The sequence below is a fragment of the Patiria miniata genome, unplaced genomic scaffold (assembly GCF_015706575.1).
Source record: "Patiria miniata isolate m_02_andy unplaced genomic scaffold, ASM1570657v1 HiC_scaffold_23, whole genome shotgun sequence".
Taxonomy (NCBI): Eukaryota; Metazoa; Echinodermata; class Asteroidea; order Valvatida; family Asterinidae; genus Patiria; species Patiria miniata.
The window spans coordinates 4,785,681-4,813,291 of NW_024037062.1; the positions used below are offsets into that span (position 1 = coordinate 4,785,681).

The following is a 27,611-nucleotide window of genomic DNA, read 5'->3' on the forward strand; positions in this document are numbered from 1 at the left end:
CATGTGTGCTAGTATTTGGCATGCATCACACAGCAATTGGTCTGGCATGTGCAGTGAGTGATGGTCCTCATCATCAAGGTCAGGAGTTGTAAAGGACATCTTACCAGATGAGGCAAATCCAGAATCGTACACCTTTAAACAATGGTAACATATCATGTTAATATGCAATCAGTTCATTTAAACTTAATAAAAATATATCTACAGAACTACAAGGCCGATCGGGTTCAAACATTGCATGTACCGGTATACGTACTAGGCCTGTACCACTAGTGAATTTCAATAGTTGCGGTGACTATCGATAAAAAGTCATGACTACTGGTATAGTGTTTAATTGGCTGTTTCAGCAACCGGCCTAAACAGCCTTTGTTTTCGTTAAAGTTTTTATTTTTAAATTTTTTTTGGGCTGTTTCGGCAACCAGCCGAAACAGCCTTTGTTTTCGTTAAAGTTTTTATTTATTAGCTGTTTCGGTGACACACCGAAACAGCTCTTGTTTTCGATAAGATTTTTTTTTTTCTTTTTTTTTTTTTTTTTTTTTCTCCTTTTTCAGACTTTTTCTCCATAGGTTTAACACACGTTTCTTCTACCAGTCCACTTTGCCATTTTTTATAATCCGATTGATTTCAGACTTGATACATATTTAGACCACCACCCACAGATGGTCCTAGAAGAAATTTGAGATCATGACGTCATCAGGTGTCAGGTTACATCACATTAAAGATGCATTTTTCCCCATATGTTTTGTACACGTTTTAAAACACTCCACTTTGGCCTCTTCGTAAATCCGATCGATCTCAGACTTGATACATACTTAGACCACCACCCACAGATGGTTCTAGAAGAAATTTTTGATCGTGACGTCATCTGGTGTTGGGCTACGTCACATTAAAGATGCATTTTTGCCCATAGGGTTTGTACACGTTATAAAACACTCCACTTTGGCACTTTTGTAAATCCGATCGACGTCAAACTTGGTACACACTTAGACTACCACCAACAGATGGTCCTAGAAGAAATTTGTGATCGTGACGTCATCAGGTGTTGGGTTACGTCACATTAAAGATGAATTTGTCCCAATAGGGTTTGTACACGTTTTGAAACATTCTACTTTGGCACTTTCGTAAATCCGATCGACGTTAGACTTGGTACAGACTTAGACCACCACCCACAGATGGTCCTAGAAGAAATTCGTGATCGTGACATCATCAGGTGTAAGGTTACTTCACATTAAAGATGCATTTTTCCGCATATGTTTTGTACACTTTTTTTTTCAATTCATACTTTGGCACTATATGTCTGATTGACTTTTCTCTTGGCAGATGACATTCGAAGTGACTTCATCAAGTGTTCATCACGTGCACAGAGTATTTCAAATATCCGAAACAGCTTGTGTTTGTCCACAAACACATTTCTAGTTTTATTTTAATTTTTTTTCCCTTCTTTTTCAGCCAATGCCCATAGCATTTGTACACGTTTTTACAGTGGAAGGCACTTTGGGCACTAAAATCAATCCGATTGACTTTATACTCGGCACACACTTAGACCAGCATCTAACGATGTGCGCCGAACATTGACGTCATCATGACGTCATCACGTGACCCATGACGTCACAATATAGGTGCATATTTTGAAGGCCTATATCTCCATAACTACAGGTCCAATTGGGTTGAAACTTAGTATGTACCTAAACAAGGATGTGTTATAGATGAAAATATAAATGACGTCACGATGACGTCATCACGTAACATGTGACGTTATATTAAATGTGCATATTTTAAAGGCCAATATCTACAGAACTACTGGTCTGATTGGGTTGAAACTTGGTATGTACCTAAACAGGGATGTGTTATAGATGAAAATTTAAGTAACGTCACGATGACGTCATCACTTGACATGTGACGTCATATTAAATGTGCATATTTTAAAGGCCAATATCTACAGAACTACAGGTCTGATTGGGTTGAAACTTGGTATGTACCTAAACTGGGATGTGTTATAGATGAGAATTTCAGTGACGTCACGATGACGTCATCACGTGACATGTGTCCTCATATTAAAAGTGCATATTTTGACAGCCAATATCTACAGAACTACATGTCTGATTATGTTGAATGTTGGTGTATACCTAGACGGTGATGTGTTATAGATGAAAATTGATGTAACGTCATCATGATGTAACGTCATAATCACGTGACATGTGACGTCATCATTCAAAGCCCTATGAAAATGTTGTCACCTATTATATGTCACCATTTATTATAAATAGAACTACACATCCTTCCTTATACTTGAAACTTTACATGTCACATGTCACAAAAAGTTACCGAAATAGCCCTATGTTTGTCCACAAACATACTTGACATCAATCTAGTTTTTCTTCTCTTTTTCTTCTTTTTCAGCCATTCCCCATAGTATTTGTACACGTTTTTACAGTGGAAGGCACTTTGGGCACTAAAATCAATCCGATTGACATTCTATACTCGGCACACAATTAGACCAGCATCTGAAGTTGTGCCCTGAACATTGACGTCATTATGACGTCATCACGAGTCACGTGACGTAACATTATATGCGATTTTTCTATTGTGACCATTTTCTAGCAGAATTCGGCTAGATCTGACAGATTGGGCTATATCTCCAGAACTACAGGTCCGATTGGGCTGAAAGTTAGTATGTACCTGGACTGGGATGTCTTATAGATGAAAATTAACTTGACGTCATGATGACGTCATCACGTGACATATGACGTCTAACATATATTTTGAAGGCCTTTATCTCCAGAACTGCAAGTCCGATTGGGTTGAAACTTGGTATGTACCTAAACCGGGAAGTGTTATAGATGAAAAATGAAGTGACGTCACGATGAATTCATCACGTGACATGTGACGTCATATTGAAAGAGCATATTTTGAAGGCATATATCTACAGAACTGCAGGTTCCATTGGGTTGAAACTTGGTATGTACCTAGACCGGGATGTTTTATAGATGAAAATTGAAGTGACGTCACGATGATGTCATCACGTGACATGTGACGTCATTTTAAAGACGACAGCTGACGTGCATATTTTGAAGGCTAATATTTACAGAACTGTATTGGTCCTGACCACTCTACCGCACATGTTGTCCTATCAGCCTGACATGACATAAAAATACAATAACAAATTATTTTCTTTTTTGATGTGACGTCATCATGACGTCATCACGTGACATGGGACGTCATAATTCAAAGCCCTATGAGAATGAAATCGCATATTTATATGCCACCATTTAATATATACATAACCACACATCCTTCCTGGATGGGACTTATACTTGAAACTATGTCACATACATATTTCACAAAAAGTTACCGAAACAGCCCTGTGTTTGTCCACAAACATAAATCTAGTTTTTTTTTCTTCTTTTTCAGCCATTCCTCATAGCATTTGTACACGTTTTTACAGCGGAAGGCACTTTGGGCACTAAAATCAATCTGATTGACTTTATTCTCGGCACACAATTAGACCAGCATCTGAAGTTGTGCCACGAACATTGACGTCATTATGACGTCATCACGAGTCACGTGACGTAACATTATATGCGAATTTTCTATTGTGACAATTTTCTAGCAGAATTCGGCTAGATCTGACAGATTGGGCTATATCTCCAGAACTACAGGTCCGATTGGGTTGAAAGTTGGTATGTACCTGGACCGGGATTTCTTATAGATGAAAATTAACTTGACGTCATCACGTGACATATGACATCATATAAAATAAACATATTTTGAAGGCCTATATCTCAAGAACTGCAAGTCCAATTGGGTTGAAACTTGGTACATGTATGTACCTAAACCGGAAAGTGTTGAAAAATGAAGTGACGTCACAATGACGTCATCACGTGACATGTGACGTCATATTAAACGTGCATATTTTGAAGGCCAATATCTATAGAACTGCAGGTCCGATTGGGTTAAAATTTGGTATGTACCTAAGCCGGGATGTGTTATAGATGAAAATTGAAGTGATGTCACGATGACGTCATGATGGGTCACGAGACGTCACGTTAAAGATTATTAGATTTAATCTTTAAAATTACTATAAAATCAACCGTGAACGACCTGAACTTGACGTTTGCAGGAATGGATAGAATAAATCCAGGGTCTTCATTTTTTATAGTATGTGCAAAATCACGTGACCCTTCCTTCTGGTTGAAACCGGAAGTGCCTTGTAATTTAAAATTGGTGAAAGAAGTGAACTTGCTTTCAACGATGTATGCTCTGGATATGTTGTTCTTTACCATAAAATTATAGTTATACATAAAAATTGATGTGATGTCATCATGACGTCATCACGTGACATGTGACGTCATAATTCAAACCCTATGAGAATGTAATCACATAGTATATGCCACCATTTATTATAAACAGAACTACACATTCTACCTTGATGGAACTTATACTTGAACCTTTAAATGTCACACGTCACAAAAAATTACCAAAACAGCCGTGTGTTTGTCTACAAACATAAATCTAGTTTTTTTCTTGTTTTTATATCTGATGAGAAGACATAAAGGCAGTGGGGCAAATAAACAATTTGTTTGAATAAATAAATGAATAAATATAACACTAAAAATTGTCTTTTCCTCTCGACCTTTCGGGGGGGGGGGGTGTTTTTTTTTTAGTTTCCCACCTGATGATCCATTGTCATACAATGGGTATATTTTGTATATTTATGCAAAACATACACACAAACATTTATTATCAACATTAGTTTGTGGAAAGAAATTTTTAGGGATAAACATTTACCAAAACTAAACTACATGTACTAAGAGGCGTACATTTATACAACTAATACCGCTAAATGGTCAGCAAGTAAATATATTTAAGCAGCTATGGCAAATAATGATAATCATCTCATACAAAGAAAGTTTGTGTACACTCTACAATGAGTGAGAAACCGGAGAGTTGGGAGTAAAACTATATGCATTTTTGTGGCCTTAATTAATATTATATATTTCTATTAAATCTTTAGGACTTTATAGAGTTATTCCAGGCCTGAACATATTTTTTTCTTTTTCTTTTTTATTTCACTAAAAAAAAATTACTTCATATATGCGGTTACGATTGTATTTCTTTTGATGTACTTGTGACGACCCAATGTGCTCTCGTGCTAGAGAAAGGGGCCTACTCATCCTAGCTTTTAGGTCCCTTACATAAGCGTAAGGTTCATCCTTTTCTTGGCTATTGGGCGGTGAGCTGAATACTAAGTCCACTGGTTGTCTAACTTCTCTGCCCAGCATCATTAAATTAGGGGTCATGCCTGTATACCGGTTTGGGAGACAGCGGATAGCGGCTGTTAATATGGGTCGATCTTTATCCCACTCAAGTACCATCCAGAGTTGCTGACTCGAGTCATGTGACTTGGACTCGAGTCGGACTCGAGTCGCTATTTTTGTGACTTGTGACTTGACTTGTAAATACCAGCTTTGACTTGTGACTTGACTTGGACTTGCAAACAATGACTTGTGACTGGACTTGGGATTGCAAAAAATGACTTGTTACCAACCCAAGTCAGACGCTACTCGAGCGACCCAATACACTTGAATTAAGCTATTATACTTTTAATTAGCTTTTTCATTCCAGAAAATAGACCTCAGTGACTGAATTCAGTAAAATGAATAGTTCCCACTAGTTTAAAAGTGTTCAATAAGACTGTCACAACAAACTATTGTTTTCAATGACCAATTGTCTCTTGCTTAATGTATTGGTTGAACAAACTTTGAAAGGAACCTTTCATGAAAAGAAAGCAGGCCTTTGTCAATTGCATGTAAAATACCGGATAGCCTAACCCATTGGTAGGCGTTTAGTATACATGAAAATTGAACAATAAAGTGTTAGTATACTACATGTAATCGAGTGAGGAAGTCTTTTTTTTACGGTCATCTCAACATTTATTTCTACAATGTAAAGTAAATTTATCAAAGTATACAAAGGGCTAATATCCGACAGATATGTGATAAACTACAAGAATAGTAATTGCAACACATTGAAAAAGGGGAATTAAGGAGGCATGTTCAAAATAACTCGTAAGTTCACGCCAGGTTAATTCTTTTAGCTTATTACAGCTGGACAAAATAATGTGCAACTTGACGTGTTCTTGGACAAAGATACTTGTGACTTGACTTGTTTTTAGACCAAATGACTTTTGACTTGACTTGTGACTGGACCTAAGGACTTGTGACTTGACTTGTGACTGGACCTAATGACTTGTGACTTGACTTGGACTTGCAAACAATGACTTGTGACTTGACTTGGACTTGCAAAAAATGACTTGCTGCCACCTCTGGTACCATCCCCTTTAAATGACACCTCATTACTTGTAAAAGCGTTCTGTTGTATTTACTCTTCTCTTCATTCTACAGAAATAAAACTTGGCCGTTTGAGCAAGGCCGATAAGGAGTTGTTCTGGTCTTTGCGATGTCAAGTAAATCACAGACTGTCTTAAAAAGAGAGCTTGTGAAGTTTTTACCCTGATCCGTGTGTATTTGCAGGGGGCACCCAAACCGAGAGATAAAATTGTCTATTACAGCTTTTGCAACCGTGTCCGCAGTTTGATCAGAAAGGGGATACGCCTCTATCCCTTTGGTAAATTGGCAGATCAACATTAGAATGTATTGGTTGCCTGATGACGATTGAGTGAATGGACCCAGAATGTCGAGATGTATCCGTTCAGCTGGTGCCCCCGCAAGGTATTTTGTCATTGGCGCATTTGCTTTGCGTGTTGGTTTCTTATATACATTGCATTCTCTACATGCCTTAACATGTAGAGTAACGTCTTTTGTCATCTTATACCAGAATGATGTTTGTCGCACTTTTTGTAATGTTCTAGTTATACCCGGATGCCCAGCCATTTTGGTGCCATGACAAAGATTAAGGACTTCACGCTGCAACGTTGCTGGAACGAATAATAACAACTTATGTGAATGATCATCATACCACTTGTAATACAGAACTCCGCCAGACAACTGGAGGAGGGGGGGGGGGCGTTTGTCCACAGGTATTTTACTGCAGGAGATGGAGCTTGCAGTTCATACTGTTGGGGTGCAAACGTACCTGCCGTTTTTATTGATTCTTCTTTCCATTTAACCAAGTGTTTGAGATCGGGGTCTTTGAGCTGTAAGTCCCTTAACTGTAAACTGGAGTATTTGGTGAATATTGATACTTCTTCAGTTGACTGTTGGGTAATTCCCTCATCCAGCATGTGCTGGTTGTTAGGGTTTAACCCATTTGAACTTGCTGTATTTTCCTTTGTTGGAACTACAGATGCATTCCCCAGTACAGGTTGGTTATTAGAATCAGGACCTCCACAGTCAAAACGTGTAGGTGGTGGGGCTACAGAGACCTTTCCCTCATCCAGCAAAAACTGGTTGTCAGGGTCAAGGCCCCCGTTACCATGATATCAGCAATTGTTTGTGTTGGATTTGCACTGAATGGTGAGATGTTTTATTCCTAGTGATTTTGTGGACGGCCAGAGGAATGACATCGTCAACGTCATCCTCGAATCGCTGCCATTGGGTGTGAACACGCGAGCAGTGCTTGCAGCCTCTGCATGGGAGGTTCTGAACGTCACACCCCGCGAAATAGCAGTCACAACTTGATATGTCGCTTGGGATCCGAGAGAGTGAATCTGCATTGATATGTTTTGTCCCTTTCCTATGCAAAATTACCATGTCATATTGTATTGACTAAGTTCCTCCATCCACCTTGCCAACATTCCAGATATGTTCTTAAATCACATTAACCATACAAGACTACTGTGGTCCATTCGGACATAGAATCTACGACCCTGGACATAGTGACAGAACTGGCGCGTAAATCTAACTACTGCAAGGAGCTCCTTACGAGTAGTACAGTACTTCCTTTGGGCTGGCGACAATATGTAACTCCCGTACCCCAGTACTCGTTCAACCCCATCCTGAACTTGAAGTAATTCTGCTCCAATAGCAAATTCAGAGGCATCGGTACCTATGATAAAAGGGTTGTCGTTGTTTTTTCTAGGAAAGGACAATACCGGACTCGTAGTAAGTGCTCGTTTTAGTTGCTGCAATGCATGTTCATGTTCACTTAGCCAGGCAAATTTCTTGGTAAGTTCATATAGGGGTTGTGCCAATTTTGCCAAGTCTTTGATATGTGCTCTATGGTAGTTGACAAGCCTCATGAATTTCTCTACATCTTTACTCGAAATGGGTATGGGCCAATTTTGAACTGCTGTGATGCTACTAAGGTTCTAGCGAGATTCCCCTATCACTGACTAGTTTCCCCAGAAAAATTACTTCTGTCTGAAGCAATTGGCATTTTTTGGCTTTTAGCTTGATGTTATGTTTTTGGAACCTTGCTAAGACAGTTATGAGTTTTCGTACCGATCCCTCAAAGTCTTTGCCCAGAAAAATCATTTCATCTAGATATGCAAGGACCTCCTTCCAAGTAAGTCCTTTGAGTATGAGGGTCATTGCGCACTGAAATGTGGCCAGGGCTTTGCATAGTCTGAACGGCATGCGTTGATACTCAAATAACCAGTATTTGGTAGTGAAAGCTGTTTTATGCATGTCATTCTCATCAAGTTCAATTTGGTAATATCTGCTACTCATATCTAGAGTGCTGAAAAACTTGGTGCCTTCGAGTATGTCTAAGCATTCGTCAATATTTGGCAGAGGGAAAGCGTCTTCGACAGTTACACTGTTTAGAGCTCGATAATCAATGCAATAGCGGACCTTCCCATTTTTTTCCTAATTAGTACAGGGGGAGAGGCCCTGTCTGAAGATGAGGGTTTGATCACACCTGTTGCTAGAAAGGCATCTAGATGGACCTTTTCCTCTTGTTCGAACCCCAAAGGCGTTCTTCTCATCTTTTGCTTTTTTGGCCTTGCATCCCTGGTATTAATTGGATGTTTTATCGAGGAGAATCTCCCTAAATCAGTGTCATCTCTTGAAAACACATCACCGAATTCAGAAAGGACATTGGCTAGTGTGTTTGTTTGATCAGGGGTTACATTTTTGCTAGAATGTTGCCAAAGCTCAACAACATGTAAGGGTAATTCTTGTATCTGTCGTACAGTAATTTCCTGGCTTTCGCCATTTGACTGACATTGCTGGTATATCTCAAGGTCTGGGGGGGGGGGCATCTGTTGAATGTTCACTATCTGATATAACTTCTTCAGCCCTACCGATCAAGTGTCCCCCTTTAAGGTGTATATATCGATCACTATCGTTCCGCAGAGTTACGAAAGGACCGTTTTTGGCTGTATGCAAGTGTTTTGTGTTATCCTTTAAGGAGACCAGACTGTAAGGTATACTCAAACCTTTATGAACAAGCTCAGGCGCATGAATCATGTAGAGCTTGTCGGAATCGTGACTGAATTTAACTTCTGCGCTAACCAGTGAATTAGGAGGTACAACAGTTTTCCTTTTCAGTTCAACTCTTTGTACAGAATAAAGTTGATCTTGATTCTTCCGCATATCTGCATGTATTAGATTACCATTGAGAATAACGGCATCGTTTGACAAATCAATTCTGGCATTGTTTGCTTTTAGAAAGTCCAACCCAAGTATGAATTCATCTACAATCGGTGCAACTAGGATATCCCAAGGGTAATCAATGCCTCCTATTTCTAGTGGTAGTCTTGGGACTCTGGCGGCGATCATATTACTGGACTTTTCAGCACCTCTGAGTAAGACCTTTTCTGTCGTTTTCAGTGGTGGGCTTAATTGTTTCGCCAATCCCTCACTTGTTATTGACACTTGAGCAGCGGTATCGACAATTGCATAAGTGGGGACTCCTTGTATTTTTATTGGTATTACAAGACTAATCCCATGATAAATTGTGATGCGATCAAGCTAAATGAGTTGTTTGTCAGGAATTTTTATTTGGAGATACAGGCCAAAATAGGGCCACTTCATCACATCACTTCATCACATCTCTTGGTGTTTCAACTTCCATAATTAGTGAACTAATGATGGCATCAGCATGCGGTTTTCACAGCAGTAATGCTGAGGTTGTACTCTTTTCAAATCTGCAATAAAAAAAAAAATTTGACCAGGGTCGACAAACGACTCATGTAGCTTGATCGCATCACATTTGATGATACCTGCACCTCTCTTAACTGGATCCCCAAGTTGTTTTGTTGGGAAATATTCTCTCCAAACGCATTTTGTTCTAGCAAGACCCTTGGTTACAGCCGGACGGTGGTCAACACGACCTGCTTCTAACAGTTTAAAGGTCGCGCCCTACTTGTGGGAGATGGTGATCGTGATTTTATTCTCCTGTTTGGACAATCCCGAGCAAAATGGCCTGCCTGATTTCAATTAAAGCAAATGAGCTGTGATGGTGATCCAGCTCGTGCACGAGCCGATGGACTTGAGCCACGTGCGGTGAGTTTGAGTTTCGAGGAGGCAGGGACTTTAGCTTGGAATTTGGTGGTTTAATTGGCACCCATGTACCATCTTTGGCGTGTTATCTGCGGAAACCATTCTGGAACCTGTCGAATTACTACTACAGGTATGTGGATTCCTTATGTATGAAAGGATTCCATGCATGTTTTGGTTGATTTCAGACCAGTCTAGCTTTCTGGCTCTTGCCAAGCGTAGCAATCTAACGCTTTACCGCTTAGCGCACCCACAAGCTGCAAAAGTTTTGTGGATTCTTCCCATTGGCAGCACTCAGCCACCACTTCAAATTTAATTATGAACGCATGGAAGTCATTTTTTCCATCATAGGGGAGTAACTTGGGCACTGAAATGGCCGATGCTCTTGTAGAAGCCATGTTGCGGCTTGAGGGGGTTGTTGATGCAGGCATGGCAGTGTGTTGTAAAGGATTTGCATGGCTTGAAATTCCAAGGCTTTGAGTTTTTGTGTTTTGCCCAGGTAATTGATTAGGATTCGGTTCTGACCCTGCTTGCCTGGGAGCGAACAATGGCTTTTGTTCTGCTTGTTTCACTTGGTTTTTGAGAGGGGAGTTTTCAGATCCTGAATGCCACGAAGGCAACAATGGCTTTTGTTCTGCTTGTTCACTTTGAATTTGGAAGGGGAGTTTTTCAGATCCCGAATGGCAGGGAGCGATCAATGGCTTTTGTTCTGCTTGATCACCCTGCTCTGGGTGAGGCTTTTGATCATTCCCATTTTCTGATTTATTTTGTTGAATCGAACCAAGAATAAGCGTTGGCAATGGAGGGGCCTTTTCTCCTATGACCTTAAGAGTAGCGTCTACCACTTTGTCCCCAAGTTATTTCTGTTTTTGTGTGCAATTCTTCTTGGGACTCGGTCTTCAGCATACTTGAAATCTTTTCTTCAAGGTGTTTGTTTTGGGCACATAGTTTTTCTACGGCTTCGGTCATGGCTCCCATGGACGATGTTAGAGTACTGACAACTGTGACAGTGTTATCTTCTACAACCTTTGACAAGACACCAATATGTTTCGTTAAAATGTCGATGCTATGAATCATTTTATCTAGTTTATCTTCCTTTCCCTGTTCCGCTTGGCCAAGTGGAGTGGCGATATCTGGATCATGGAATGAGATTAAGTCTTTTTCCACTAGTTCGTGGAGTTTGGTTTGCAGTGCAGGGGTTTCATGAAAGTTATCTATTACTACCGTACCCTTAGTTTCTCTCATGGAAATTATGGTCTGGGCGTATTTAATGCCAATGCCTGACAAAGTTGTCAATTCCTTAAGGGAAGCCTTATTAATGTTCAGGGCCATATTGGCTTACAGGTTCATACTTAGAACACAAATTGGCAAAATCAAATTAACGAAATATGAAAGTTGGTATTTAATGAGTGGCTTTAATTGCCCGTCACTTGTGATATACATATACGTGCACTGTCAACGCCCCTGTTGAAGTGACGCACAACAGATTGACCTGATTGACAGTACCAATGTACATTGAACTTTGAATGCGTATCGCCAAAAATAAATGAACTTTAATTTTCAATTTCCGTTAGGCAATTTGGACAAATTTAACGTAGAACATGACGCTCGCAGGAATACCAACTTTCTATATACATAGAGTATACATAATTTTATCAATATACAAGTAACCAGAGATTTAAAATAGTCAAAAAATTTCAGCGTATTTCAATACTTTCAGCAAATGCAGATTGTATCGAAATAAATGCTCAAAGAGGATAAGGCAGACTACATGTATATCGTAATATTTGAATTCGACCGACGTCAACAACATTTGACAAAAAGATTATTGTCGACGAACAAATTTAGTCTACATTTGTAAATGTATTTTGCCTACTCTGAAAGCTGAATATAGGTGTATTCCAAAATAGTTTTCTGAAATTCTTAAATGTGCTGAAAATGTTGGTCTGTAATTTTCAAAATATTCTTAGAAAAACTGCATGAGAAAATTCCAAAAATCTCACACAGTATAGATAGTTTTTACCAACTAGTAATTTCACATCAACAATTGAGAATATTATCGCACGTAACTATTTATGCTCGTCGCCAATGTTGTAATTCGTACCTTAAGTTAATAGGTCGGAGCCCGTGCCCGCTGGTCCTGGAGGGAACAGACAACAAATTGACGCTCACTCTGGTATTGCTGGACATGGACTGCCTTGCAGCAGGGCTGCAGGATGCCCAGCCACCGGTCACGCCTGACTGGTTTATTACGCAACACTTATAAACATAGTCATTATGTGTATTCACTACAAATGCTTGCTTATATTGACAGGCTGTTCTTGCAGGTTATGAACAAACAAATTGTGTAGACCATGGATATTTCGTTGGTGCAAGCATGCCGTGCATGCCATGGTCGGTCATAAATCGCATTGTACTTCGTCTTTCCCTACAGATCTATGCCTTTAATGAATTGAGAGGGGGGGGGGTTTCCAGGTAGGCGAATGGCAATAAAGTCTCGGACATTTCATAAGGGAAATATCGTGCCTGTTCTGGTTTTGGCGGACAAGTTTCATATGAAACACTGGTGAACTTAAAACATGACCTCAGTTTTGTGGCACTGTATGCTGCACCAAGCCATGTGCTGTGCGGAGTCCACCCGAACGTAAATGGGGTCCACAAACATGCATAATGCATGACACACGTCAGTCACGTTCACGTGACTTAGTGGCGATGAATCGTCCGCAATTTTCAAACAACAAATCCCAGGATTAAATATCTGAAATAGTTCCGGTAACTGAAAAGCTCCACATGCATACGAGGTGAGATAAAAGCATTTTTATACAGGTCTTAACACACTCGTGAACAAAACACCAGACAAGCGTAAACGAGGGGAAAATCTTGCTTGCACATGTACTGCGGAGCCATCACGTGGCTTGCCCAAGCAAGTTATTTCTTATCTTGGGGAATTCCCTTGTAGATGAGTACGTGCTTATTTAATGACCGTACTATCCTTTGATTGGCAATTTGGCTTCATTTCGATTTTCCATGACTCCATCACGTGATGTTTTAAGTGAAGGGACACAAAACATGGTTCTTTAACCAATAGTATAGAGCAGTGCTGTAGTCGAGTCCACCCCATCTAAGTACGGAAGATAGCTGGAGTAAAGTAGAGGCAGCTGTTTTTTGGTTGAGAAGAAATCGATCCCATTTTTTCATCAATCATGGACGGAAAAGGTTACGTGGAAAAACAAGGCTCCATGCAAATTACTGCTTCTTCATTTCTAACAGGAATATTCTCAAAACGATGTCCGTTATTTGTCAATTGTGAAGTTTGCTTATACCTTTTATTGCTTTGATACTGTAACGAAACCTACTCGGGGATCCGCCAGTTAAATGAAAGCAACACAACAATAATTTTAGAAGGAACAAGACGTTTCAATTCTGTTAGCCACTGATAATTTTCTTGTGGCCTTTAATTCAAAAATTCCCAAAATCCAAAGGGATTTTCCATTCTAGTAAGAAAATACTCACCTCTGTTTACCTACATTTGCATATCAGCGTGCATGCGCACAAACATTCGCTGAAAAGAATAGCGCCCAAGCCACACCCTCATTGTCCACTGCATGCCCCACGCCCACAAAGGACCCTGTAACGTAATAGCTCGTCCTAGTTTTTTTTTTTTTTTTTTTTTAAAGGGAGGGATGGTAAACAGAGGTGAGTATTTTCTTACTAGAATGGAAAATCCCTTTGGATATTGGGAATTCCATTACAGAAAATACCTCACCTCTGTTTACCTACATTTGCAGAGTAGCACCGAAAGTCTCAAGGGGGGGGGGGGGGGGGGAGGGACATGCAGTGGTTCTTAAAAGTCTAAACTAGGCCTACATGCAATTCTAAATGGCATAAAAAGGTTGCTTAGACATACCCGGGTGCTGCCTATCTATTCTAAAGGAGCTTTGCGGGCTTTGCGAGCTGCTGATTGTGCAGTTTCCTGGAAGACTTTCTGCTAATGCAACCCTCTGCTTGCACAACAGCTATAAGCAAGGTGTGACAGTGTAAGGGTTCTTCCAGCAGTCCGCTTTTCTGATACCTGAAAAAGAGAGTACTGTTCCCTGTGTCTGAAAAGGAAGCTCCAAGCAGTTGAGTTCAGGAAGTTGTCACGCTGGGTGTTTCCTGAGCTTGAGATTTAGATCCTCGATTTCGGGAGGGCACTCTTTGGTGGCACCAACAATCGAGCGATCATGGTCACAGAGGCTTGAAGATGATGCTAGATGACTGTACGAGCATTTGCTTGATGATGAAGCCTCTTGAAGGCCATCAGTGTGAGCATTGTAGTTCTGCAGAGCTCGCATGGGGCACCACCATATCCTTTGCTACATATGGAGAGGATGTCAACTTGGCCGGAAATATCTGGTCTGAAAATAAGTTGATTTATGCCTTGTGTTGAAATTCATCTATGGAATAAAATAAATGCAGTCATGTGCCAATGGCTATGACCTGGTAACTTAGTGAAATTCCCTTCTTAAGGCAAGCTACTGCAGCAGCCAGTAAGAATATGGGTTTCGCAACCTGACAGAAAGGAGAGTTTCAATGTACCTGTTGGTTCCGCATGGGGCTAAGGCAAGTGACCCAAGGATGATACCGCGTATCATGTGAGAAATTGATGTATTGGATGAGGTTGTTGTGCCATCATGGAAACCCTGATGAAGGACACCAATAGCTGTAGCCCTTAATTGTTGAAATTTGAAGGCCTGAATTAAAAAGGTGAAGAAAGAAATCCCCAATCGAAGTTACAGATGCAGAACGGGGATTGACAGCTCTTTGGTGAAGTGGAGAAGTCTACTACCATTAAAAATTCTTCTGGTGGATCTCTGTCTGCTCTTGGTTGCCAAGGACGTAGCTTCCTCCGAAAGTCCAGCTGATCGGAAGGGGACTTTGAGAGCATCCAGGCACAAAGATGGAGAGTGGATGGATCCGGATGCAGAATGTGAGACCCGAGTTGTGACAGGAAGTCTGGCCGGTTGGGAAGTATGAGGGGTGAGGAACCAGGTGATCCAGAAGGCGAGGAAACTATGGCTGTCTTGGCCAGAAGGGAGCTATGAGGACTACTCTGGATAGCTCTGACTCTATCTTTGTCAGGACCCGTTGAATGAGAGAGATCGGGGGGAAGGCATAAGCATGCATTCCTGTCCAGTCGAAGCTGAGGGCATCTACCTTCCACGCCAGAGGATGAGTGTGACAGGTTGCCAATCGCCCGACTTTTTCGGCGCAAGGAAAAGGTTGAGGTGACGCCAAGAGTGGACCCCGTTGGAAGCAGAATGATGGCATTCTTGTCTATCAGAGAGAAGATTTCTATCTCCAAAGCTGCCCGGCGTGCAGGATCTGAGGGAACAGGAGTTGGTCGTCTTGGAGGTCGTAGAGGAGGGTTGCTGGTGAATTCCAGACGGTACCCTGTCGAGATAGTTTGAAGAACCCAAGTGTCCGAGGTTACGAGAGACCATCTCTGACTGAACTCCCCAAGACGACCACCTACTGGACCCAAAGCTGGAGTGATGAAAACTGCGTTGTAGTCAAAGGCCCTTGTAACCTCGCGACCCCCAGGACTTGACGGGCAGCGAATATCTGGGGTGCTGTCTCCTGGTGTAGCTGGGGGAAGACGAAGAAGACTGATGCCCCTGATTCTTGGAATGGTTGGAGCCCTTGTCGGTAGAAAACGGGGGTTGATACTTCTTGCTGGGCTGGGGGCAAATGTAGAGGGGCGTTTGGCTGAACGCCGACGAAGATCGAACTTGTCTTCAGCTTTGAGGCGTTGGGCTTCATGTAACATAGTCTCGTCGACCCTGTTGTCAAAGAGATCACGCCCAGCCAGGGGAAGGTTTAGCATGCGATCCTTCGCCCCAAGTGAAGGGAGAAACAACTTGTCTACAACAAGGGAGCGTCGCAGCAACGAAGTTGAAGCAAAACCCAAACTAAATTCCTTGAGGCAAAAACTCAGACAATCAATCAGGAAGGATCTCCATAACATCGAGCAAGGGTATCCGACAACAGGATGGAGAAAGAGGCCACTTTGGCCCCTTGACGCAGATGGCTATCCAAGTAGACAATTCTTTTGTCAAGTGTTTTCGTCTTAGCATCAAAAATTTGCTGATGAGATTGCGGATTCTCACGTCTCAGCAAGTCTTTGGCCTCAGAAGACAAGGAAGGGGTAGAAAAGAATCTATCAGTGTCCGCTTTATTGGTGTTGAACATGCCTGCAAACCTGCTCGGTCCCCAAGAGAGAGATTGCTTGTTTTGCACCTGACTAAGGAACTCATTCATAGAGTCAGCACACATTCTATCAATAGGAAAAGTGGGCTGCGAAGGCTTAGATTTACGAGTACCAGAATCTCTGCGATATGAAGGTCGAGTAGATTCGACTGGGGAAGGGGGTGGAAACTGAAGGATCTTACCCACTTCCGTCATCGTAAGATTAGCCCGTTGGACCTTGGAGAGACTATCTTCATCCACTGTCTGGCCCGAGGAAAAAGAAGACCTTGAAGGAGATCTAGAATAAGAGTGTCGGCTTCGATGACCAGAATCCGACCGTGAGTAATCAGGATCATGACGAGAAGAATGATGTCGGCGCCGATGTCGATCGTCGGAGTCCGAGCGGGACCGCGCGCGCACGAGACCGGGAACAGCGCCGTGAATCGCGGCGTTCTCTCCCCGCCCGGCTGGTGTGTTCACCGAAGCGTTGCGGAGAACGGAGTCTTAGTCCTGTGAAAGGTACGCCATGATCTCGCGGAGAATGTGAAGAATTACCCTGATAAGGTGTGTAATAGTGTGAAAATCCCATCGGAAAAGTCTGGGGATAAACCCGCGGGTCGTAGGTTGGAACACTGAGTGGATACGGAGTGCGAGTATTGTGGTCGAAGTGACGAGGATCGTTCGGGAAAAAGGACCACGTGTGAGGCTCCGAATGATGAAGAAAATCTCGCCGAGATTCGCTTGTAAAACTAGGTTGAGAATACGAACCCCTAGTATGGCTGACTGAAGATGCTGGTGGTGGTGGTGGTGCCCCAAGCCTCTGTGACCTGGCGGGGCTGGTCGGATTACCGAGGGACCATTGGGTTTCAAACGCCAAGCCCCGCCGTCCCGCCTGCACATGCGAGTCGACCTGTTGTTCCGAAGCGTGCATGTGCTCCTGCAGACTGCCGTAAGAATGCGGGATTTGTCGGGGAGTGGCCGTAATTCTCATTGGAGAATTCTTTGACCCCGGAGAAATTCCAACTGCCGAACCCGGGAGATTGGACCCAGTCGTAGCAGAGAAATTATCACGCTTGGATTGAGTAGAGGGTGACTTTCCAGTAGAACGGCTTGAGACAGTTTTCTTCTTGGTTTTGGAGGAGTCCACCATTTTGTAATCACAGCGAGAACAGCTAAAAATTGTATGTCTTTACACTACGCGTCGCTGAAAAAACTAGGACGAGCTATTACGTTACAGGGTCCTTTGTGGGCGTGGGGCATGCAGTGGACAATGAGGGTGTGGCTTGGGCGCCATTCTTTTCAGCGAATGTTTGTGCGCATGCGCGCTGATATGCAAATGTAGGTAAACAGAGGTAAGGTTATTTTCTGTAATGGAATACTTAAATTATTATTATTATTATTATTTACATCAAATTTGGCAGTATGGATTCAGTGATTATAAATAAATTAAGAATGATTGAATAACGCGAAGTACATGTCGGACAAATGTAAGAACATATAAGTTTGAATATTGGGCGAACAGCTCAACCACGCCCACCAAAAATGTGTTCTAGTTCCAATTTAAATTGGTAGTTGAACACAAACAAGGCCAAAACAAGGGAAAAAAATAACAAACAAGTTTACTTGTACTTCCTGTGCATATTGGCCTATAAAATGGCAAATCGCCCTTTAATAAATATTTCCTAGATTGCTATCCAAGGGGGACGAATCAACCCCTCGCCGATAAGCAACCAACCCTGCCAAAAAGCACCCACCAAAACAGGAAAGCCACATGCACAGAAAGTAAATCAGGCAAACAATTATAATAACAGTCTAGCAAATTTGACTATCACAATTTAATACAATCATAAGATGTTTGTGGACAAACACAGGGCTGTTTCGGTAACTTTTTGTGACATGTGACATGTAAAGTTTCAAGTACCGGTATATGTTCCATCAAGCAAGAAACTGTTCAATTGAGCACTACGTTCTGTTTATAATAAATGATGGCATATAATATGTGATTCCATTCTCATAGGGCTTTGAATGATGACTTCACATGTCACGTGATGGCGTCATGATGACGTCACATAAAGTTTCATCTATAACTATAATATTATGGTAAAGAAGAACTTAGCCAGAGCATACATCGTTGAAAGCAAGTTCACATCTTTCACCAATTTTAAATTACAAGGCACTTCCCGTTTCAACCAGAAGAAAGGGTCACGTGATTTTGCACATATTTAAAAAAATGAAGACCCTCAATAATTCTATCAATTCCCGCAAAAATCATGTTCAGGTCTCTCACGGTTGATTTTATATTGATTTTTAAAGATTAAATCTATTAATCTTTAACGAGACGTCACATAACCCATGGTGACGTCATCATGACGTCACTTCAATTTTCATCTATAACACATCCCGGTCTAGTTACATGTACATACCAACTTTCAATCCAATTGGACCAGTGGTTCTGTAGATATTGGCCTTCGTAATATGCACGTTTAGTATGACGTCACATGTCACGTGATGATGTCATCATGAAGTCACTTCAATTTTCATCTATAACACATTCCGGTTCAAGTACATACCAAGTTTCAACCCAATCAGACCTGTAGTTCTGTAGATATTGGCCTTGAAAATATGCACATTTGATATGGCGTCACGTGATGACTAAATCATGACGTCACTTAAATTTTCATCTAAAACACATCCCAGTTTAGGTGCATACCAAGTTTCAACCCAATCAGACCTGTAGTTCTGTAGATATTGGCCTTCAAAATATGCAATTTTTAAAATGACGTCACATGTCAGGTGACGACGTCACATCACGTGATGACGTCATCGTAACGTCACTTAAATTTTCATCTATAACACATCCCGGTTTATAGGTACCGGTACATACCAAGTTTCAACCCAATCGGACCTGTAGTCATGGAGATATAGGCCTTCAAAATATGCACCTATATTGTGACGTCACATGTCACGTGATGATGTCATCATGACATCACTTAAATTTTCATCTATAACACATCCCGGTTTAGGTACATACTAAGTTTCAACCCAATCGGACCTGTAGTCATGGCGATATAGGCCTTCAAAATATGCACCTATATTGTGATGTCACATGTCACGTAATGACATCATCGTGATGTCATTTAAATTTTTATCTATAACACATTCCGGTTTAGCTACGTACCAACTTTCAATCCAATCGGACCTGTAGTTCTGGAGATATAGCCCAATCTGTCAGATCTAGCCGAATTCTGCTAGAAAACGGTCACCATAGAAAAATGGCATATAATGTGACGTCACGTGACTCATGATGACGTCACGATGATGTCAATGTTCGGCACACAACTTCAGATGCTGGTCTAAGTGTGTGCCAAGTATAAAGTCAATCGGATTGATTTTAGTGCCCTAAGTGCCGGTAACAAAAAAAAGTGTACAAATGCTATGGGCAAAATGACTGAAAAGGGAAAAAAAAAACTAGAGCTGTATGTCTGTTTGCAAACAGAACACAGGGCTTTTTCGCATTTTACAAATATTTATGTTTCGTTGGTCCTTTTGCAATCACTTTTCAGAGTGCATCATGCAGTTAAAGGTTGTTCAAAATGCTTAGAATAATTCCTAAAATATAATTTTATCACATGACGTCACATGCCCTTCAATGACGTCATCTTTGAAACCCTTCTCAATGCGCATCTTGTCATTGTGGCCTTGATTTGAACCAAGTTTAATGTCAATCCGATGAAAAAAGTGTGCAATGTTTTGAAGCAGAATAAAATTATAAATATTTAAAAAATCATTAAAAAAACGATGACGTCATCGTGACGTCACTTCGGTTTTTGCATACTAGTACGATTATCTACCTACCCACCAAGTTTCATGACAATCGAACCTTTCCTTATATGTGTTTTGAAAAATCGCATTTTGATGACGTCATGATAACGCCACGCATTTTTCAAAATTTTGTGCTAATACCTACATTGTATTACCTAACAGACCAAATACAAAAAGAATTTTGAATTTTGCATGTTGCGTTCGTGAGATATGGCTAAAAGGTCAAAAAATTCAAATATTCATATAAAATCTCAGGATGACGTCATCATAACGTCATCTCATTTTTTACCTACAAAACATCCCGGTCTAGCCACATACCAAGTTTCAACCTAATCGGACTTACAGTTCTGTAGGTATAGGTTTTCAGAATATGCACGTAAATTGTCAAAAATCAATAAAAAATTAGGTGACGACGTCATCATGACCGTCAATGATGTCATAGTCTTGGCATAATTTGTGTATGAGGGTCTTCCTTGGCTGTAACTTTGATGACGATTCCAGATCGCCAAGTTGTAAAAATGGTGGCTTGAAAACGTGTACAAAGTCAATGGGCTAAAAATCCCACTGCAGAAAAACTGCACCTTTAAATACGTGATTTGCCTTTAAACTGAAACATTTTTATAAAATATTACTTGATATTCTGACTCTTGGGAATATTTTCAATCAAATGAAAGAGAATAAAAAATACGATTTTTTTTCCTTCTCATAGTAATTCTCGGCCGAAGTTCAGAACTACTCAGTAAGATACAATGTATATCAGTGTTGTATAGGAAAAGACTGGTGCAGAAAGCTGTGTACAAAGTCTATGGGAAAAATTAATTATTCATAAAACCATAATAAATCACTTGATGACGTCACCATGACGTCAATCTTCGGGACAGAACTTTGCTATAGGGACTATGCCTGTGGTAACTTTCAATGATTCCGCATTATGATTTGTTTTTATCAATAATACGGCCCTGACTATGCATGAACATAAAATCTGTCAAGTTAGCCGAAAATCGGCTAAAACGGTCACTGTGAACAGGATTTGACCTCGGCGGCAACACGTGCGCTGCTGGCTGACTGGCATACGATATGTACATGTACAACGTACGTGCATGTACATGTACATTGTGGACATCCTGTGCATGTTTTAAAGCAGAGGTATTGTCAACCTGATGTTTTAAGCGTGCGCAGGGCATGTCCGAGTTCGCTTATTGCCTCAGGAGCTTTGAAATGTTTTAGACCTACCCTTAAATCGACATTTAAAGTAAAAACTACATGTAATATAAAAACTTCCATGGTTGATTTTTCAGGAATTTTCAAAGGAAAAACAGTCTTTTCATTATAACTTCCGGTCTGATGACGTCTTACGCCTAAAACTTCGCACACGTCTTAAGAGGGTCAAGGTCATCATATACGCCAATATTTAGGCAATTCCGACAAACTTCGCCACAGACATCTATTCAAAATACATTTTTGAAAATGTTCAACCTGTCGCTAGAGGGCGCTCGAAGATTGCATGACGTCATCTGTAGATGATTTGAAGAATACTATTACCCAAGAGACGAACACCGTTGAAAGCAAGTTCACATCTATTACCACTTTTAAATAATAAGCCACTTCCGGTTTTGGCCTTTTTCGACCGGAAGCAAGGGTCACGTGATTGCACGCACACTAGTCCGGTGGCTTAGAGCTAATTTTGGGCAAGATTGTGACACGCCGGATTAAAGCACCAAATTTGGTACACTTACTGTATAGGTCCCTAGAAGACATTCTAGAGGGGGGTGCCCGGTTTTGGGGGCCTAGGTCAAGGTCAGGCCAAGGTCAAAGTTCACAAGGTGTACAATACTGCATATAGTTGTCGTAAATTTCCCCAAAAGTCTGAAATTTAAAGTTCTGAATAGCATAAAAGGATGTCAGGCAACTATAAGACCAACCATATCAGAAAAAAATCCATCCAAACCTTTTAGTGGCCTATTTATTAGAAAGTTATCTCCAGAGCACGCACTTAGCCAGACAAAAGAACCGGGTCAGCGCACCTGTGCCCTAATTATCCCGCCAACAATGCGCCCGCCGGAGCTCGGCTGGCGATTTTATTATCTTTAGGGTGGGTTGCTGAAATGTCACCCTTCGTGTTTTGGGTACACAGCTTATAATACATCCCCTGTGGGCAAACAAGGAAATAGTGCTTTGCACGTGTCAAGCTGGGGCGTGTGTATGCTGCGCCCAGGCCCATTATTTGCATAAACTTAAATATGCATTTACAATTCAAAGACCCATATTTCATTGAATAAAGACATTAAATATCATAGGTTTTTTTCTTGGAGTTTTTGGTTGTTGAGAATAAGTTTATTTAAAATGATATAAAATCATTTCCTCAATTCTTGGTGACAAAAGTGCGAGTTGTTACTATAAAAGTGATTTTTTATCCTCAATACTGTGACTAGGAAGTACACTGTTTTGTAGACTTTTATAGATATGCTCGGTTCCTGTTTGCGAGTTAAGGGTCGGAGAGTCACAATAGCTGACGCCACCCGCCGTGTTTGGGGTTCACGGCTTAATACGTCCCCCATGCAAACAAGGAATCCTTCACTCTAGCTTCTCTGGTGATTGTTAATCTTTAAATTACTGACGACTGAAGAACAACTGATTGTTGTCAAATACCTGACTTACCTGTGAAGAAATCATGCATGGCATGCCGAAATGCTCACGTACATTGACTACATGTACATGTATGGCATATTTTTGCTTGAGGGAATTTGGAATGGCCAAATAACCGAATATTCGAATATTCGATCGATTGGAAGGTCGAATATTCGAATATTCAATTATTCGAATTGACTCAGCCCTACTCATCAGGAATTTGACTCCAGCTCCAGTGCTCATCAGGAATTCGACATGTGGAATTCCTGATGAGCATTGGAGCTGGAGTTACTCCAGACCCGTGAACGTGGCTTTACAACGCCACGTTCACGGGTCTAGAGTTACTCAAGCTACCATTTTATACAGTTGCAAATACGATTAAGGAAATCGCGATTTCGCCGCACTCCCTATGATGCTGTAACGGTCGAACATTGTCTGACATGGATGTTACATCGTCAGACCTCCTCAAGCTACGCGCTCTTATTTCCGTGCACTCGCTATACAACGCCACGTTCACGGGTCTAGAGTTACTCAAGCTACCATTTTATACAGTTGCAAATACGATTAAGGAAATCGCGATTTCGCCGCACTCCCTATGATGCCGTAACGGTCGAACATTGTCTGACAAGGATGTTACATCGTCAGACCTCCTCAAGCTACGCGCTCTTATTTCCGCGCACTCGCTATACAACGCCACGTTCACGGGTCTACAGTTACTCAAGCTACCATTTTATACAGTTGCAAATACGATTAAGGAAATCGCGATTTCGCCGCACTCCCTATGATGCCGTAACGGTCGAACATTGTCTGACATGGATGTTACATCGTCAGACCTCCTCAAGCTACGCGCTCTTATTTCCGTGCACTCACTATACAACGCCACGTTCACGGGTCTAGAGTTACTCAAGCTACCATTTTATACAGTTGCAAATACGATTTAGAAAATCGTGATTTCGCCGCACTCCCTATGACGCCGTAACAGTCGAACGTTGTCTGACATGAATGTTACATCGTCAGACCTCCTCAAGCTACACGCTCCTATTGCTGCGCACTCGCCTTTAAGTTATATTTTGCAAGGCGTGCATTCTAAAAAATTACATACATTCACTGGGATCGAACTTTAACCAGAAGCCGAACAAATGTGGAAATTCCTATCGGGAATTCTGGCAAAAAATTGAAAACAACGGCATTTTACAGCTTATTACTAAGTAAAAATGCAGCCAGATGCTTCCGGACCTGCAGAAGTCGAAAATATGACCGAAAGGTGACCTTTCTTGGTCTCCCAATATCATCAGCATTATAGTCAAGATGTCATAGGCCTAGCCCAGAATGGGACCGTGAGTGCATAAAAACGTGCAAAATTACTACCGACGTTTTTTTACTCACCATTAGGCTAATTAATGCCCACACAACACATACATCAAAATGATAAAGTTGCAAGCATGTCACCTACGAAATTTGAGACCTTAAATCCAATTTTAAGGCAAGTTTTTGGCAGTTCAAAAACCATCCACGTCAATCTCCATGCTCTGGAAATGGGTGTGTGATTCCCAATGTATTCTGGGTAGGTGTAGGAAGTGCCTTGCAGCTTACTTGTTTTTTAATTGATAGCCAAATGAACACAGCGCCCTCTGTTAAAAAATGAAACATTCTACATTCACTCAGATCAACAAGAGGGCGCTGTTTTATCTACAAGATGAAAATGTTCTAGCTAGGGAGTTTTTTTGCACAATGCATTGCAGTACACATCAACATGATGTCTCACGTTTGGATTTCGATAACTCTCTGCAAAATTAGAATTAAAAGCTGAATTTTTGGTGATGCAATGCTCACAACAGCAACTTTGCGAGGCATAAGTTTCGGGGATTATTGAGGAAACTGTAGTGAGTAAAATTTCCAGATTCATTTTTACACGTACACGTATCAAAATTTCAACATGAAATTCACAAAAATTAGACATCTGAAAAAGGCAGCACTTTCTGACTAGCCTATAAAGAGGGTGAGTATGCTTCTAAAGCAAAAAAATCCTACAAACTAAGCCTAAATGTGAAAATCAAAATTTGGCAACGTCGACACGATTTTTGTACATGTGGATGTGTGGCCTATGTTTACGGAGGCAGTCCAGTAAATAGGCCACATTTATGGGGCTATCATAGGCCTAGATAAGAATTTGCAGTTTCTACAAGGTTGTAAAACTTATGTTGCAACTAAAAAGACACATGTCTTCTATTATTATGAAATTTGTTTGATCATAAGTTTTAAAATCCGACATCTTAAAAACTGTCTCTGTTGATTGGTCTATTTATGTAAAAAATATGTAAATATTGGCCTTTGTATAAATCTCCACAACAGGATATTGAAAATAATCTTGAAATTACGAAATGTATTGGCATTGAAAAAAAAAAGGAAAAAGAAAGAAAATACGTTTGAAAAGCTCAGGAAATATATTTTCCTAAAGCCAACAAGTCTAAGTTATTAAAAAAAAAATTAATATTGAGTTACATGGCCCAGACAGCACATATTTTTCATGAAGCGTCCCCTGCGCAGAATTAGGCAGGATTCTTTTCTACAACGCCAAAACTGCACGCTTTGGAATTCCCCGCTTGCTGCCACAAATAAAGAGACCCAAGTTACTCCTAGAACTATGAGGCTCCACGTATCCACTACGTGGAGCCTCATACTTGTCATAGTTCTTGAAGTAGCCCTAAGTAACAGTCCTGAATCCTCTAATTTCAATATAATTTTGCACACCCCCTAGGCTAGGGAGTTAGGGTTAATCGGTACGGTGGATGATCATTCATAATCCATAAACCAACAAGATAAGTTTTGGTAATCCTTACTTTTAGGACCCCGTTCCTATATAGGAAGGGAAAGACTCACCAAAACAGTTGACTTAATGACACTCATAATTGACATTCTGATATTTCTTGACACATCTGAACAATTGGCAATGACACCTTCTTGAATATCAGCAGGTTTAATTTTGTGGAAAGAGGGCAGGGCTTTGATTTATGAGGGAAATTTTGGGGTAAAGGGCGACGATGACAACCAGAAAACAGACTCCAAAACCAAGATGGCAAACATGAAAGCTCGATGCAATGAAAGCTCGATGCTGATTGGCTGATAAAAAATAAACATCTTATTTATTTTTTTAGCAGCCAATCAGCATTCGGCTTTCATTATGTAAGGCTTTCACTACTTGTGTTGTGAGAACTACAACTTGACGTCTGACTGCAAAAAAAGGTAGGAAAGTCACATTTTCTTTGAAAGTGCTTTCAAAATTACAACTAACTTGAGTTTATGAAGAAAAAAGACTGCTTTAGCCTGCAAAAGTCACTTTGGTACTGGAAAGTCATCTGCAAAAGTCAGTTTTGAACAGAACTCATAAAAAATAGAGGTGTCCTAAAAGTAAGGATTACCTAAGTTTTGTTGAGGAAAACAGTGGCTGCTTTGCTATTTTTAAGCTACTTGGTTGCAAAGCCTTATCTGCGCAGATATAGGATCGAGGATAGTTGAAATGTACCTACCTCCGCATCTTCGTCGGGTTCGAACTTCATTCCTCCTCCACCAATCACGTGCACTATTGCCCCATTAATAAACAGGACGGCGATGATGAAGACGAACTTGCAGAGGAGCTCACGAATCATAATGTTCGACGTTTTCGCAAGCCAAAGGTTTCGTTTTGAATACTGTGCCCTGAGAACTGCAATTATCTTTCTGTTGTTTAACTTTGACCAAGTGGGCCGGCCCTTGACTTTGTAGAATCACATCACAAACTGACCATGGAGTGCACCTTCCCACTGCTATACCATCGCCCGTGACCATAATGCGCGACGCGGACAAATTGCTTACGGACACGTGTATTTACGGTGCGCGGGCCCGGGTACGGGTTATTTCAACCTCGTCCCCAGGGTGTCGAGCAGTACGCGCCCACCACTACCTGCTCTCTCACCCCTAGGCCCTGGTATTGCATGTATTGGATCATTTGCATGTGCAAGATTTTTGCACACGTATGCAAATGAGGAACAGTCTGGTGCCTGGATATGCGTTACACATTAGCGTTTGTTTTTGTATGCGGTGTCTGGGGTAAAAACAGAGTCAATTCGTAGCAGCGCGAGCACGGCGTGAGTTACGAAAACACGATATTTGAAATCAAACTGTTACGATCTTATCGAGACAACATGCAGTATCATATTTCATATTAATATGAGCAACTTGGAAAGGAAATTAGTATTTTCGAGAAGGCGTGGACGAATGATCGTGAAAACACGTACTGCACGTTGTGAAGCACCAAGTACACGATAAAAACCATTACTAGCCAATTGCGGTATCCAATCACTGATCTCTATATAAAGACTGGATAGCTAATACAGAGCCGCACAATGTACGAATTTGACGCCATATTGGTGAGACCGGCTGGTGATCTACAAAGGACAAGTTGCCGTCTTTATAGACAGCATGATTTCTTTTGTAACGTCGCGGTTCACTTGACTTATATTTTGACCACCATCACTGACCAAGGTTAACTACAAT

At 41.0% G+C, this 27,611-nt stretch overlaps 1 protein-coding gene across 1 annotated transcript; it reads right to left on the minus strand.

Annotated features, from left to right (window-relative positions):
• LOC119731292 (marginal zone B- and B1-cell-specific protein-like) lies at window positions 1-26,982 on the minus strand (the record flags this gene model as incomplete). Its single annotated transcript, XM_038204428.1, is given in 2 exon segments — window positions 1-132; window positions 26,606-26,982. Coding segments are annotated over 2 exon segments (252 nt in total), but the record flags the coding sequence as incomplete, so codon positions are not given.
• Between the last annotated feature and the right edge of the window lie 629 nt (window positions 26,983-27,611).